At 48.5% G+C, this 16,878-nt stretch overlaps 4 protein-coding genes across 5 annotated transcripts; 3 read left to right on the forward strand and 1 right to left on the reverse strand.

The window, feature by feature from the left end:
* Positions 1–287: 287 nt before the first annotated feature.
* Positions 288–1,319, forward strand: AAFC00_000158 (uncharacterized protein; the record flags this gene model as incomplete). The annotated part of the gene is made up of 1 exon (XM_069340852.1): positions 288–1,319. The coding sequence occupies one exon, from the start codon at positions 288–290 to the stop codon at positions 1,317–1,319; it is 1,032 nt and encodes a 343-aa protein (XP_069196363.1).
* A 1,685-nt stretch (positions 1,320–3,004) lies between these two features.
* On the reverse strand, positions 3,005–4,534 carry AAFC00_000159 (uncharacterized protein; the record flags this gene model as incomplete). The annotated part of the gene is made up of 3 exons (XM_069340863.1): positions 3,005–3,545; positions 3,613–3,856; positions 3,907–4,534. 3 exons carry the CDS (start codon positions 4,532–4,534, stop codon positions 3,005–3,007), a joined length of 1,413 nt encoding a protein of 470 aa, XP_069196364.1.
* A 1,718-nt stretch (positions 4,535–6,252) lies between these two features.
* AAFC00_000160 (uncharacterized protein) lies at positions 6,253–7,373 on the forward strand (the record flags this gene model as incomplete). Its single annotated transcript, XM_069340875.1, has 3 exons — positions 6,253–6,339; positions 6,392–7,293; positions 7,352–7,373. 3 exons carry the CDS (start codon positions 6,253–6,255, stop codon positions 7,371–7,373), a joined length of 1,011 nt encoding a protein of 336 aa, XP_069196365.1.
* Positions 7,374–8,408: 1,035 nt separating this feature from the next.
* Positions 8,409–16,046, forward strand: AAFC00_000161 (uncharacterized protein; the record flags this gene model as incomplete). 2 transcript variants are annotated; one of them, XM_069347944.1, is made up of 8 exons in its annotated part: positions 8,409–8,905; positions 9,033–11,664; positions 11,724–11,982; positions 12,034–12,355; positions 12,414–12,722; positions 12,777–13,510; positions 13,559–13,625; positions 13,679–16,046. In XM_069347944.1, the coding sequence occupies 8 exons, from the start codon at positions 8,409–8,411 to the stop codon at positions 16,044–16,046; spliced, it is 7,188 nt and encodes a 2,395-aa protein (XP_069196366.1). The 2 variants fall into 2 exon arrangements, with proteins under 2 accessions (XP_069196366.1, XP_069196367.1); XM_069347945.1 differs by having other exon boundaries at positions 8,412–8,905.
* Positions 16,047–16,878: the final 832 nt, after the last annotated feature.

The raw sequence follows: 16,878 nt of genomic DNA on the forward strand, positions 1-16,878 counted from the left end.
TCCCTTGGCAGCAAATATCTCTGCCCCAAACCCACAACCTAGCCGAGAGGTGCCAACGACCCCAAGAAGCACTGTGTTCCCAGGCACGGAGGCTTCGATAGTCAACCAACCTCTATCAGATCCTCGCTATCCGGGGCAGTCTATAGCGTATCAAACTTCTCAAGATATTGCAGGAGGTTACACTTCCGGTATGTACCAACTCTGGCCGCAGGCTCTTCTTACTGGCATGTGGCCAAGCTAGTCTAAATGTTCAAGCATCTGACGAGAATGCAGCCCAACCAGGTCAAATGGCAGTCCAAGCAGCTCGACACATATATCCACCCATCGGGAGTTACCATCCTCCTCAATCTAATTCACCAGTAGCGCTTCATGCCTCACAACACGACGCTCACAACCGGGGAATGTACGGTCAAGGCTTCGGCTTCCATCAACAAGTCTTTTTCCCTCAATCGCAATATAGTCTACCACAGCAGGCACAATATGGAGCCCATGCGCAGCCACAGCATTATCCGACGGTAACTACGGCTGACTCGAATATCCTTTTGTCACAGCAACATGCTGTACCGATGTCTCACGCAATACCATCTAGCCCTCGCCTCAAGATGGAACAAGCTGGTCTGCCACGTTCCTCAGGAAGCATGGGAATGAACCATGGACAGTCAGTCTCCCACGGTGGTTCGCCTCCAAACATGGCTTCTGCGAACGGACCAACGCCGAGCGCTGCTCCAGGCCCTATTCCGGCAACGACCCCTCTTGTTGTCCGGCAAGACCAGAATGGTGTTCAGTGGATCGCTTTCGAGTACTCTCGAGATCGAGTAAAGATGGAATATACCATCAGATGTGATGTCGAATCTGTAAACATTGATGAATTGGGTCAAGATTTCAAATCCGCAAACTGTGTGTATCCGCGTGCATGTGGTGGCAAAGACCAGTACAAGGGCAACCGGCTGCACTATGAAAGCGAATGTAACGCAGTGGGATGGGCTCTGGCCGAGCTCAATCCCGTACTCAGAGAAAAACGTGGACTCATCCAGCGAGCGGTCGACAGCTGGCGCAATAGCAACCAAGACCCAAGACTTCGCAGTAGGCGCGTCAGGCGTCAGGCCAAAATAAGCACCCGCAAGGCTCACGTGGGTCAGCCTTCCTCTCAGATGTCTGGACATCCAGGCATGAGCAATTCGGCGTCTGGGAATATGAGCGCAATGCATATCCCGCCACAAATGGGTGTGCCTGCTGGGCGGCTGCATCATCACCATTCTAGCTCAGAAGGTCCATTAGCGAGTGGAAATGAGGATGTGAGCGGTATGTTCCATATGTGATTGACGAAGTATGCAAAATTCTGCTTTCCTGGGTCGGCCCATAGACTTCGCTCTTGATGAGCATGTTGGACATGGCGGATATCTGCGTTTCCGTACAAGTGTACACTACTCGAGGGTCATTGCTGGGCACTTTCACCTTGGTTTTTTACTTTCTCACTTATGTTTACTTGGATACCTTCTGATGTTGTCCCGAGGCTAATGTTCTATTTGGTTTTCATATAGCCGAAATTGGAGTCAATTCTTCCGTATCGCACCATCCCACCAGACTTAGTAGCCAGTCTCTCTCCCCCACCAACATTCGCCAGACTCCCCTGAATTTCCCCAATTATACCCTGCATCCAGGTCTTCCTAGTACCGACACACTGAATGTACATGGTGCAATTGACTCACACTCGTCGACTGTTACTCCAACATCCTCTTGGATCAAAGAAGAAGACGAAGACAAGAAAGCTGCCTTGTTTGGCGACATGCCTCGAGGCAAGAGACGGAAATTCATCCTGGTAGACGACCACTCCCGGGGCACCCGGGTCAGGGTTCGTGTGCTTCTAGACACCGTCAAGATGGAAGAGATGCCAGATTCCCACCTACGAACAAATTCCGTATTCCCGAGGTCATACTATCCTCGCCAGATGCATTCTCCGCCCAACTCTCCTGGACATCCCGGCAACTGGGATGACTGTGAGAGCGAAGACGAGCAAGCGGTCGCATGCGCGCCCGATAAAGCCAGGAATCTGGTATATGTTCCGCTATCAGATGGCTTCCAGGCACGGCTATCAGTGCCGCGGATGTCCAGAGCTCGGCGGCAAAAGGAGCTGGCACTGAATGAACTCGGCTATCGCATGAGCTGGAGCCAGACCAAGACCTTCAATGAGCGCGCTTTGTTCATGCAGAAATCACGTATGTATCTCTAAATTCTGATGACACCATTCGATGCAATCATCTGATTTGCTGTCTTCCAGTGGATGCATACCGCGACAAGATGAGAAGCACAATGCTGGCCTCAGGCAAAGAGAGTTCGGCAATAGCACCTCATTTCGAAACCCGCGTGGGCAAGCGGAAGTGGCTCGAACGACGCATCAGTAAGAGACGCGGGTCGTCTTACTAACTCTCCCTACATTTTATGATTAAACGAAGATGAGAAAAACAACAACATAAACTGATAATCTACGACTGCAACGACATGCATTAAAACCGGACCCATGACTGGACGACAGCATCTACCAGGCCACTATGTTTTGCTCCCTGGAAGAACAACTTTCACGACTTTTATTACGACTTGACTACTTGAATATATCTAATCCGGCTGTTCCACTTTGATTCACCTATTGGAGGCTTCTGAGAGGAGATATTCTGTGTGTTGAAAAGGTGGTAGGAGGTTAGGACGGAGATGAATGTTGGATATACCGAACTTTATCTTCTCGTTTCACGGGAGAAACGTAACATTTTCAACCACTGAAACGCCGTGATGACTTGCGTGTGCTCATTACTGTCATCTCAATGCAGTCGGTGGTCGCGTGTTCCCATCTGACTCGACAAGCCTTGAGAATCTGGCCTCCAATTCTTTAGCATTTGAAACCTGTGCCCACCGTAAACAAACACAATGGGAGGTTGGTACGTTCTATCGAAATCACAAACTATGGCTCTATTCATTTATGACATGCTTCGCTAAGCTCAGGGTATCATCATCAAAAGGTCGAGTTCCACTCATCGACGAGACTCATGCCATTGAGATCGCCAAGGGGCCCAATATCTGTAGGAAGAAATCCTGTCCACCACTCTAGATCTGTAGATCCTCCATCATTCCCATTCAGGGCGTAATTACCGATCGCATCCAGGTCGGTCCAACTGAACCCGCCACTGTGTTCCTGCGTCGCGGCACTCGGTGGGGTCAGATAAGTGGACACACTTGCATTGGAAGCCTTGGGACTTGCGGCTGGGGTGGTCCCTGGTCTGTATGGGTTCTTGAGCGTGGCAATGCTGTTGGACTCCGTTCTGATCCTTGTATCTACTCTTTCCCAAAGCAGCTTGAGTAACTCGGAGTAACGGCTGCCAGGATGTTGTTCGCCGACGCCGCACTGCTTGAGCACGGCCACCGTCTTGTCCACCAGTTGGCGAACAGACGACTCCTCGTCTGGGGACATGACTCCGACTGCTCTGGCGTGATAGAGGAAGACTCCAGCATAAACAGCAAAGAGGTAGAATTTCAAAGGCATAAATCGCAAGCATCTGCGCAAGTCAGTATGACAAGGTAAAATCGCGATGAGATTAGGAGGGCTGAAATTTGCGGACTCACGTTTCAGGATCCATAAATGTGGTCACTGTGGAGAGTAGACTTTTTGCGGCGTCAAGACCTTCGTAGATGAATCTTGCATCACCGACGGCGCCGACGTTATTGTAGAATACCCTGCTCAAAGAAGGCTTGCCGTCCTCGCCCATGGGTAACGCTCGACGGATGGTAGCGTGGAAAGCAAATGCGTTGGTATATAGTCGTAAATAGTCATAACTTAGCAGCAGCGCAGCCTTGAGCCTCGGTGAGCCTAGAGATATCAGTATCGGCTGGTCAAGGATTCATATATCCTCGACTCACAGGTTAAAGACCCATAAACACTTTTCCAACCATAGTAAGCACTCCGGAAGTCATCCACGATCTTTATATAATACCCTCCTGTAAGATGACTCCTCAGACTGTTTCCAGGACTGCTATACAAAACATCGTGAACATTACTGAATAGCATGGTCAATTCCAATGTTGCCTGGAAAATGCTGCCGTGATCATCTGCCCCAAGATTTTGGGGCGGGTACGGAAAGTCGTCCTTTTTCAAAGCCAGTCCAGGCCCTGGGCCTCTACTCCAGAACGCGCGACCGAGCCTTATCGAGATCTGACGGTCCGAGATATAGCAGGAAGTCCATACCAGCCTCTTTCGTTTCCATTGAGGGTCCTTTTTGTCGTCCGCAACAGGAAATGAGTACTTGTCCAAACCAAGATAGTATCCGATGCGCAAGGCGAGCCCGATCGACATCCACGCTTCACGATCTTCCGTGCCCCACTGAGTGTTTCCAGCACTTCTTGAGGCATAGGGCGTCCATTCAGCAAGTAACAACAAGGCCTCGACGGCCTCTACGTCACTTGCACCACCAGCGGACAGCAAAGATACCAGTGCTTGCATGTGTTCTACACACGCGACGAAGATGCGTGATCCGGTCGGAAGATCCATAGAAGCGATGACAAGTATTGCTGTTAGCAAATGACGTTCATGTTGTGCCACCAATGGTAAATTCTTCGGGTCCAAGGTATCTGGAGACACTAAGGCGAAGTAAGGGTGATAATGCGACTTGTAACGCTGTAACAAATACACGACATCTGCGGCAGATACCAGTCCTGAGTTGACGAGTGGATAGTCTAACCCATCGTTGAGCCATTGGATATCAGATAAGCCGCTAGTAGTCGATGTATTGTCGGCGAGGTCTCGTGTGGCGCGCTGACGAGTGCGACTGCCGTCTTCACTCGCAATATGCGCCAATATGTCAAGTGCATCAGAGGGGTTTTGTAAGCCTTCGAAAAGTATACTGTCTGTCTTGCTCGCATCTAAGGAGATGCCATGAGCATTCCCCCCAAATTCGGTGCCTACATGGATGGGTAGAAGGTCCGATTGAGGATTGATCTCGGTCGCAAAGCAGTTGGTGTCTTGGGGTAGGTTAGATCCAGGAGTGCTGGTACCTAGAAGATTCTCGGAGGCAGAAGTGTCGACTTTGTTTTGCGCATTGCTACAAAATTAGCTGGTGTATCAAAAACCAGGCGAACCCTCGGCATCTCAGTGTTATTCTGTTTATGATCTACGCAAGATGTTCTGATCTTCAATCACGGTCCATAGCCATCGAGTCCCTTGCTCACACATAACACCTTGTGGCTAAAAAGGGTGCCATTCCATGTCGCAATGGTACGGGGAGTGTTATGACTTACTGACTGGGTTCCTCGCTTTTTGAAGCTGCGTTCCTCGCAGCTGCAGAACGTCGTATTCGTCGACCACCGCGATTACTACTACCTATCACGCATTCTTTGTCTTCTTTCCTACACCTTAGACAAGGTGGCTCGCCATTGGTCGCGTCTCTATTGACTAAGGTCAGTTATTTCTTCTGTGATGCATCGAATCTAGTCAATTTTGAGGAATTAAGTTATTCTCGTAGGCCGACACATTCAAGCAGGGCTCATGAGCGGTAGCTTACAAGGTACATTTGGTCTTGCGAGATCTGCACGCCAGACAGGCACGACTTGTGCGTTTGATATTTGATTGTCTCGTATCATCATCTTGAGTTCTTAATTGCTCGCTCATAGTCGTGCTATGCAAATCGCACTCCGACATTGACTTAAAGTGGATAAAGCGGGGAGATGCAATGCATGAAGGCGCTATGCCGTCCTTTTCATATGCCGATAGGTGAGCTATATAACAATATGTCTAGATTTGATATGTTCCGCCGCTACCCCGCTCGAACATGATCATCCTTCTATAACTTGCTCTGTGTGTCGGCATATGGCCTTGCCCCGCCGTTACTTGACAAATCCCCAAGGACGAAATACAGCACGCCTGACCATTGCCATTTGGTTCAGGAGAGTGGTAGACTCGTGAATCGGCATTGCTATAGGTTTGTGAATGGTACGGATGTTAGTCGGATATGAATATTCTACCTGGTGTCTCTGACAATAGTGGGTGGGAGAGGGAAGAACAAACACAAAAAAGCGTTGTGAGGGGTACTCAGTAACATACCTAGCCTTTAATTCGTTCAAACGCCGATTGAGCCGCCTCGTCTTTGTTTGTCTCCCAATCTACTCCGGGAACTTTCTTTTTCTTATAAGGTCCCGCTTGCTTTCTCTCCAGTTGCAACTCATCGAATATCGATACTTTGTTAAATCTCACTTTTTTGTCCGGTCGTAATCATGGCTTCTCAAGCAGCTTTACTCATTGGCAAGATTGTTCACGCCCGCAAGGAGTGGGAGGAATGCAGCTCATTATTGAAACTCCGAGTATGACTTTCCTTGGTAACGACTGACTGACGGTCTCCTGACTTCATCGCAGGAGTATGCAGAAGGCTCCAGAGAAGACTTCATTTCCAAGCTCAAGGCGGGCGACTTCGATGGAGTGGCCCTTATTTACCGTTCAAACGACAGCACTTCAATAACAGGCCCATTCGACAATGAGCTGGTCCAATTATTACCATCGAGTCTGAAGTTCATCTGCCACAACGGTGCTGGCTATGACAACATTGACGTCAACGCCTGCACCAAGCGAGACATCAAGATATCGTCAACGCCTATCGCCGTCAACGACGCCACTGCAGACATTGCCATCCTGTTAATGCTTGCAGCTTTGAGACGTGCCACGATTCCTCTGACAGCACTACGCAGAGGAGAATGGCGTGGCAAGGACTTCCGCCTGGGTCATGACCCAAAGAACAAAGTCCTGGGTGTTCTAGGCATGGGTGGTATCGGTCGCGCAGTTGCCCATCGTGCGAGAGCATTTGGAATGGAGATTCAGTATCACAACAGGAAGCCTCTTTCCTCAGAAGAAGCTGGCGATGCCAAATATGTCTCCTTCGATGAGCTCATGAAGACTTCCGATGTGCTCAGTCTCAATCTCAGTCTCAATGCGTCCACAAGGCATATCATCTCAACATCGCAGTTCGACCTGATGAAGGAGGGTGTCGTGATAGTCAATACCGCCAGAGGACCTATCATCGACGAGGCCGCACTGGTCCAGGCTCTCAAGGGCGGCAAAGTCTTCTCAGCTGGATTGGACGTGTTCGAAGAAGAGCCAAAGATTCATCCCGAGCTTATGCAAGACGACAAGGTGGTGTTATTACCACATATCGGTACAGCAACTTGGGAAACGCAAAAGGACATGGAGCTGCTTGTACTGGAGAACTTGAGAAAGGCTGCACAAGGCAAGCCATTGGTCACCCCAATTGCAGAGCAGTGCAAGTAGGTGTTCAAACTCCTCACAAGGAACTGCTCGCTTGTGAGCTAATGAACGTGTCAGTGAGCCACGAAGCAAATTATGAACGAGCTGTCGCAAATTCCACAGGTGGCTCAACTTTCTCGATTTGATAGGCCCACCATCGACGACTGCACTGCGAGTCTGTTGTTTTGCATTAATGCGGCTTCAGAGAAGATACCTACATGGTTACGCCTGGCTATTCCCAGGTGATATATGTCTGAAGTGTTGCGCTGGATACCTTAGATGAAGAGTTTACTACAATAGCAAGAGGTTTAATAACCATAAATAGAGAAGAACGGTGCCTACCTTATGGGCCCTGCTAAAATTGCCTCTGTGTTTCAACAGCTATATGTTATTACAATTCGCCCAAATCACACTGGTCCTGTGCTCACAACCTGTTTTCACTGTCTCCATTGTTGCAAGATTACTGTCTAAACAATGTGCTAGTCGCTATGAGAGGAAATCTACTGTAGGTATCCTGGCCATGACCAACATGGTGTTGTACTGTACTAGGCCACGGTACCTGCCTAGTTCAGTCAAGTGTAAGCGCACGTGTTATGTGCGGTACCTGACATCACCATTAAAGTTCACGTCTAAGCCCACTACAGAACTTCAAGACGACGCGCTGGAACGTTTGACAGTACCTTAACACGTCTAAGGCCGATAAATTACTTTGCCCATCTTTCTCGCTTAGCGATCTAATCACTGTGCTATACAGTACCTTATTTGATATTGCAATACGACCGGGCTGCTTGTCCTCCTGCTGTGGCATTTCGCATCGATTGCAGCACCAGAGTACGTCTGCCTAGATCAGGTTGTACCAAACTTGGTCCGCTTGAGTATTTGCAAGTGCATTCAGATTAGGGACGACTAAATGCTGGATGCTCCAAATCTCATTACTTCAGTGCAACTTGGAGTGCGTACCTGATCTTCTGCTGTACCCTAAACCTTGACATCACAACCTCGCAACCTTTATTTGTAGTCTGAATACAGGTATTGGTAAGAGCCTTATGCAAACACATAGTGCAGGCAGCTTCAGGCTATATCCGCAAGGGTAAGGATCGAATCCACGCTGAATTGTTAACCTCTACAACACTAAATGATGGTGCCAATCCTGCCTACCGAAGCATCTCTTTCTTACTCACTACCGGGGAGAGATGCCATCGCGGACGCAGATACATCCCTGATCAGGAAGAGGCAACGACTAACTCCTTCGCAACCTGACAGCGATGGAAGTACATCAGCAGAAATTCCGCAAAGTCCCTTGATCGTTGAGATCGTGACTCCAGGTGATCATCGTCCTGATCCTCCTGCCATGATCATGATCATGGACGATAAAGAAATGAACGCAAATCCGTTGGAATCTTACCCCTTCATCTTCAATGGCGAGTCTCCCACGGAAGCTGCAGGCCGTCTGGCAGATCATTGCAATGATATGACCAAAATCGTACCGGTAGCGCAAGTCGAGAAGTTCATGGTCTGGGTACAAGACTATGTAACCACCTCACCTGCCATGTACACACTTGAGACATATACACGAGATCGTGCTTTCTGGATGCAAATTGGACGGTGTTTTGACGGCTTATCAAGACGTAGGTACGTACAAGACACGATATGACCCCTTCCCATGCCTACACCCTTCGAATGAGGTTCCTAATCCCATGATTGTTGCACGCTTACAGCACTAAGCCTCCTATTGCTACAAACACTGACTATCTTGCAGTTCCAACCTTGCACAACGAAACGAGACTCTCCGTCTACCAAATTTTTACGGTTTATCAGCTGTTCTTGCCAAACTAACTGCCGTCACATGCGCAGTAGAAGCAGATGAGCTTGAAGAACATGTGTCGAGGAAAGTCTCGGCAGAGGCGGCTTCACCGGAGAGGTACACACTACTGTTTCGACCTTATATCACAGCCTTCGAAAGGTTCATGGCGTCGACAGACCCTACACGAAATCTGCATGATGCCGGATCGCTCATCACCATATACCGATCTACTGCGAGTATGTTCATCAAGCAACAGAAATCTACCAATGCCCTTTTCCGCATCTGTTCTGTCATCGCGGTGCATGCTGATGCCGTACAATCGTCTTACAGTGCACTTCTCGTCTATCTGAACCTTTCACTACAGCTATTGAGTGCACCATTCAGATTAGAGGGCAGAGTTCATAGTTCAGCACACGACGGAAGTTTTGCGGACCAATACGACGACTACGACACCAATCGAGCCCTCTTGGCATCACTACTCCAGCTGCTCACTTCGGAAGTTTTGCCAATCATGCTTAAGACTCATCCCGACTGTATGCCTCTCGGATTCCATGGCAGTTTGCTAGATATGATGATAGCGATGTCCGAACTGTTGCAACAAGACTATGCTCGGATTGAATCAGGAACAAGGACAGAACACTACAACTCGGAAAGTGACCTCAAGCTACGGTACACATTCACTCCCATGCATAGCTCCATCCGACGTGTCCCGCGTCATGTCACATCATTGGTTTATAAGCTGGATCTCTCCTACAGATTCATCAAAAGCAGCATCATGAGCTTGAGGGTTCTGGGCCTCGACTCAATTAGTGCATTGCTTTTTGATCTTCAGAGGTTGCCTATGATCGAGCCTGACGGCTCTGACAAAATCTCGGTTCTTAAAACTGCTGCAGACTATCTTCGATCGGTCGACATGTTGGCATATCTATTTGGCCCAGAGTCCCATGCCGACCTGATTCGAAGAAGCTTCCGAGTGATAGAATTCATGGCTGCTACACAGAATCTGATGGAGTTCGACGCGAACGTTCTATGGAATGCATGTCTACAGAACCAATGGACTGATATGGGCCAAGCAAGCCATCGCGTGGTCTGCGACCTGCTCCGCGTAGCGAGTCTTCCTCTCATGCTCTTCTTTTGCAGGAAATTCGAGCAACTGTCGCCTCCTCAGATAGGCAAGCCTATGCTCATTTTTTATAGAGACATGGTTGAAATCATGCCTGTGGTGGAGCTTGATAATGAGACCAGATACGAACTCGCATGCATCTCGGTTCATCTTTTACAGAAGGTCTCTGCGGAGTGGAAGGATGCAGATATACACAGCCTCCAACTAATGATCGCTCGCATAGTTCTGACTCTCCTTGAGCACTGTCACGTTAGTGAAGCATCACGCCAATTACTCGAGGTCTGTGCCTTGCCAATTCGGCAACGTACGTCTTACTCTACCGGCAGTGTCCACATGGCTTTGAACTTATTGGCTTCCCTGTCTCAAAGCGATCGTGGAACGTGGCTCTCCAGCATACTGACTTTCCGTGAAGTCACGATCGAGTTGTCGCATTACGTGAAGTCTCAAAAGTGCTGCACTCAAGATGTGGAAACCATCAAGTTCTCTCTATTCTCACGAATAAAGCTTGCAAGCCTTCTGTTGAGTCTTGGGTACGAGGAACGGGATCTGACTTTGGAAAAAGACCTTTGGGAAAACATCATCGGTAGTGGGGCGATAGATAATCCAGCACGAAACATCGCATGGGACGCGTTATTTTCTGGCATGCCGCCTTCGGCACATTCGGTCGACAACGTCTGGAGCCTCGTGTCACTTCATCTTCCTTGTCTTGATGCTGCCTTTGCCACACCAGCAATGCTTCGAGCATTACGGTGCACCACCAAGAAGGAGTTCGAGGAAGGAACATACGTCTTTGCTTTGAGAGAACATATTGTTCGCTTTTACCTTACGGTGGCTAGCGAAGATGACGCCAATCAATTCAAGTTGACCATCATTGATATCCTCTTCGACAAGCAAGCTAATAATCCACCTCGAGCGACTGTACCGATTCAAGTCGCAGTAGCAGAGCAATGTCTTCATTGGCTATGTTCGCCAGTCAACGGTGGCTCTATTCGTGCCGTGGTTCTACTACGGCAGCTCTTGGTACATTCTATCGGCACGGAGTCTAAGAAGCCTACCAAGGATAGCAACTCCACTATGGAAGGCGATGAGGATCTTGACCAGATGCTCCAGATTCCTGTTCGATTATACGGGATTGATGAAGATATGGTGCAGCGTACTATCGTCATCAATAAGCGCGGTCCGGTGACTGCGCTGAGGTCTGCACTGATTGCAGTCATGGGCTCTGATGATTTCATTGTAATTACTGGTGGCAAACTGGTGAATTTCGATAATGACCCAAGCAAAACGATCATGGATTGTCAAGTCGATACCCAGCCACTGATTGTCAAGAGAACCAACGCTTTGCAGAGTATTGAGCAGAGGCGAGCCGAACGAAAAGGCAGGACAGCTGTTGAGCAAGCCATACTGTCTCGATTCGATAGATTGTTCGATTGCCTACTCGATTCGAGTGCTATCAGTGAGCAGGTAAAGATTGAGCTTTTTGTAGCCGATGAGTAATACTTGCAGCTGACAGACAACCATAGGTATTCTGGCTGTTGACCGCGCTACAGCACACCGTCAGACGACCATCAAATTTGATCGCGGAGAGCCGTTGGAGGAGTCTATTCTCTATTCACTGCCTCCGTTCTGAGCTGCAAGATCAGCTATCTGCTGGCATAGCGGACGCGAGCTTCATTCTCGATGGAGTACATCTGTTGATCGATGCTCAAGAGGCAAATCGCAATTCCAGAGATGCGCTTCTCCTATGTTTTATATCCGAAGCTCTCTTCAGCTTTCTTAGAGGTATGTCTATCAGTAATCTTTGCTCGGAAATATGCTGAAATCTCTATGAAGAGCGTCCTGTAGAGGACCTCTTGGATTGTTATTTTCCAGACCCGTCCACTTTTGTAGAGACGAGCCTATACATGCTGTGCCACATTGCGAGTATGATGGAAGATTCAGATGACAGTGAAGTTGTCACCGAGTCTATCAAGGCTGTCATATATCTCTACCAATCCTTGCTCGAAAGTGTTCGACTAAGTCCTGACGTGTGCAGTGCCTTCATAAGGTCGATGAACGTGATGTCGCCACATAGAAGACTGCTCCTCAGCAAATACACAACCATTTCCCGCCAAATCGCGCAATGCGTTCGAAACTTCTGTCGCGACAACAGCACGTAAGCATAGCCAATTCTTGGCCTAGATTCGTTAGGAGTACTGACATTGTCCGAAAAGTGTTAAAGAGGCCAGAGAATTCTTCTGGTCCATGTCCTTGACATGTATCCGAGCCGCGCAAGACAAGCCAGTATTGTGTGCTAGTCTTTATGAGCTAGCTTGTGATATGCTCGCGACAGTCAACGATACTATTTCCAGTGAGGACTCCCTAAGAGACTTCATCGCCAACATGGGTGATCAACTACTACGCCTCGACCATAAAGAGCATTTTGGCTGCGACCAACAGGACGAGAGAGTCCTTGGATTGTGCACACTTCTACTGGCATCCATCGAGCGTCTGAAATCATTTTCGAAGCCCCTCAAACTGAGGTGAGCATATGTTAGTGTGGCTCTTATTGAGGACAATTGCTAATCTTGCAACAGTCACATTGCTACACGAGTTTTCCAGAAGTTCTTATTTCCTGACTCACTGTATTCGTCCGATCAGAAGCACATCAACTCTCCCATTGTGACTATGCATACCCGCCAAAAGCTTTACAAGCTCGTCTGCTCAGCATGTGAGGATTCATGGGAGTGGAAAGCTCTTGCGAGTCTTGCTATGGATGCTCTGCGACTGTGCGATACTGCCGAGAACTTTCAATTTCCCGAAAACGAGTACTATAATCGCTCAGGTTGTGGCTACTCTGGGCTTGTCAATCTACAACAGACGTGCTACATGAATTCACTCATCCAGCAGCTCTTCATGAACATCAAGTTCCGCAAGTTCATACTCGACCTGCGGGTATCGGACATGAGATCACAGGCTGTTCTATACGAACTCCAGTATGCTTTCGCATCTCTTCAGGATAGCTTCAGAATGGCGTTCTGTCCCGATAAGCTTGCCAGAGCATTAGACGTCGATTTTACTGTTCAAGATGATGCGCAGATCTTCTTTACCATAATGATAGGGAAGCTCGAAGAGAGCATGCCGAACAAAGCGGCTCAAATCAGTCTCAAGAACTTCTTTGCCGGACTCAACAAGGCGCAAACAGTGGGGGAATGTGGTCACGTCTCCGAGAGCTATGACTCTTACTTCAATCTCTCTCTCACGGTCAAGGACAAGGCGTCCTTGGAGGAAAGCCTACAGGAATATGTACAAGGCGCGCCACTTGAAGGAGGTGAGTGACCCTGCTAACAAAACTAATGATATATCACTGACAGTCCAGGGGACAAATTTAAATGCGTAACTTGCAACTCAAATTCGGGCGGGATTTATGTGAATGCTATGAGAAGGTAGGTTCATGCAGAAGGGATTGTGATCATGATTCCCGACTAACACCCGACAGAACAGGTTTAGAGAAAGTGCCGGACAACCTCGTACTTGGGCTCAAACGATTTCGATACGAGACGTTCGACGGAGGCACAAAAGTCAATGATATGTTCGATTTTCCAGAACGTATTGACCTGAGTCCATATATGACGAGCAAGCTTGCTGAACCCGATCTTCCAATGGCACCAGATGAGTTCCAGTTGGTCGGTGTGGTCGTTCATGATGGGACTTTACAATACGGCCACTACTGGTCATACGCTGCAGAGCGATACCGCCCTGACGGAAGTCCCATGCTATGGTTCAAATTCGAGGATCATTCGGTGACCCGTGTCACGTCTGATTTTGTAGTCACAGAGACACGGGGAGGGTTGGTTAGCTCCAGCGAAGACGGCCAAATGTGGCTGCGTTCGGACAATGCTTACGTCCTCTACTACGAACGCCTGTCTTCCATTGCAACCTCAGTCGTGGACCTCTCCAATGCGGTGGATCCGTCATCTTTCATGTGCCCAAGGGTTGCTGTGCCAGAAGATATTGGGTTACATATTGCTGTCGAGAACGAAAAGCATCTCAGGACAGCAAACATGTTTTCCTCAGAGCATGCCGAGTTCATCCAGAACCTGCTCACGAAGGGCGAGCACTCCGCCAAAGCCCTGCGCACGGCAGACCGAGAAATGGATCAATCGATGATCCGTATGGCACTCGAGCATCTCCATCGAGTGACACTGAGGACACAATCACTCGAGCGTTTTGATACGATATTCTCATCCCTGCGGCGCCTGGCAATGTCGCGCCCAGCCAACACTGAGTACTTTCTACAAACCTTCTTACGTCGACCACTCCACGAGGGCTGCGAGCGTTTCATCTTCCACAAAAAGAAGATGGTACGATTGAGCATCGCGCAACTCCTTGTTGAGTCTTTACGCTTCTTGCGTACTCACGATCTTCGGAGATATGGACAGAATACAAATGGAGAGCTTTCGGAAGCTACAAACACGTGCGTACAACTAGTGATGCGGGCCCATTCAATTCTGCTCGACCGCTTGCACTTTTCGCACACGAGGATTGGCTGGGCGGAATACTTCGATACTGCCATCGAGATAGCCTCCCTGGGACTGGCTGAAACCATCCTCGTCTTTGAAAAGAACTACCTCCTTTGGTCGCTTGAGATCCTCCACCTACGACTTAGCCCAGAGCTACAGAGCAAACATGCTGCAATCTGGCACCAGATGCAGAACAACCGGGTTTACCCTCTTCCCGTATTAGCTCAGACCGTGTGTAGTCTTTTGAATAGTCAGGTCGATTTGAGACAGATTACAGTCACAACACCTAAGCCACTTATTGACGATGAAGCCGAGCTCATCAGAAATACTGGGAAGACCGGGTGCAACCTGCTGACAATCCGGGTCTTGGACGCTAGTGGAGATATCGAAGAGCACCTTGGCCCTGCCAGACTTGTCTCTCTTCTTACAGATTGCACTCGAGTTGACAAGTCTCTGATCGAGGGCGTTTGTAGGTCACTGCAACAAGGCTTGGGACGTGAAGGAAGCTATGGCAGCTACGTTGATGTCATTCGTTATTGCATTGCCCGGGGAAGGATGCCACACGATCACTTATGTGCATTGGTCAAGGCAGTAGCTCATCTGGCTGACACGTTCGAGGATGCAGCCGAAACGATCTTGATTTTCATGAAGAGAGTCTATCCGGGGCAAGCCCTGCCAGTACTCCAGACATGCTACATTTGGGCAAACAAGCTTCTTGCATGCGACGACACCGATACGGAACGCGCCACTCTGCAATGGATGGGGGCCCACATCTTCAGTAGTGATCCAATCACTAGTCCGCTGACTGAACAAGGATTGAAGCTAGACCATGTGCACGTCATGGCCATCAAGTCGCTAGCAGCGACGCTCATGCATACAGTACAAGAAGGACACGATCGCAATGGCGAGTATGCCAACTTTGAGAACGCCATAGACGCGTTGAAAAAATGTGCAGACTGGCTGGTGAGATTCAACGAAGCCGTGGAAGCGAAGCTGAGCCACGACGTAGGCTCACACGAGACACCCTCGGACCAGGCGTTGGAGAATATTATTGTAGATCTGCAAGAGGCCTCCAGCGACGCATTCGCTGTGCTCGAGCAGTGCCAGAATGTATGGGTTTGGTTGATGGACTGGTCCCACGGCGGCAACGGCATTGCAGCAGATGAATACAGGCCTCGCCGTATCATCAGAGACCTAGACGAGACATACTATGTTGATGAAGAGGAAGAGGAAGAAGAAGGGGAAGAAGAAGAAGATGAAGGCGCCAATTCATCGTCAGAAGTCGAGTCAGATCTGGAAGAAAATGCCAGAAATGTCGCAGACGGCAGTCCAGAGATAAACTGACCTGATCAATTGCAATCTGTCCCCGATCGACATCTGGCAGAAAGAGAATGACCTCCCTTTCTTCGGCGAATTTGGGAACATGGGGGTAAGTGGTGGGCAGGAGGGAGTGGGATACAGGCGTTTTCTCTTATCAAGGGCTCTTGCGACTACAATGCAGACAAGCAGGTAGCACACCCTTTTCTTTTCTTTTCTTTTCTTTTCTTTTCTTTTCTTTTCTTTTCTTTTCTTTTCTTTTCTTTTCTTTTCTTTTCTTTTCTTTTCTTTTCTTTTCTTTTCTTTTCTTTTCTTTTCTTTTCTTTTCTTTTCTTTTCTTTTCTTTTCTTTTCTTTCTTTCTTTCTTTCTATAATGACCAACACATTTCACGAGACTGATGATGTTGCAATGAGGATAACGAAGAAGATCAATAATGGAATATGCATTTTTGACGGAGAAAGTGTGCTTTACGGTATAACTGACTCTCTCTGTTTTCTCATGTGCCTTTGTTTGTCATTCGAGTGGTGACTCCACGCCTTTCTCTTTCCCTTTGACGTATCCAAAGTGCCAGACCTATGTCCATATCCTTATAGCTCAAGAGACCCGAAAGACCACGATGAGAAAGCAACTAGACCATTAACATACGGTAGATCATACCCGGTATGTGGTGCAACTGTACGTATCGTCCGCGTTATGTAATACAGACAGGGTTACCCCACCTCCACTCGAGATTGAAAGGCAGATAGATCCATCGATATGTCTCCGCTCGAATGTACACAAGATGAGCCGTCGAACATGAAGTTTCCACAGACAGGAATAATCCCCACAGTAATCACGTATCCATAACTTATAGGACGA

Source organism: Neodothiora populina, assembly GCF_041146345.1.
Source record: "Neodothiora populina strain CPC 39397 chromosome Unknown canker_contig_1, whole genome shotgun sequence".
NCBI classification, from domain to species: domain Eukaryota; kingdom Fungi; phylum Ascomycota; class Dothideomycetes; order Dothideales; family Dothioraceae; genus Neodothiora; species Neodothiora populina.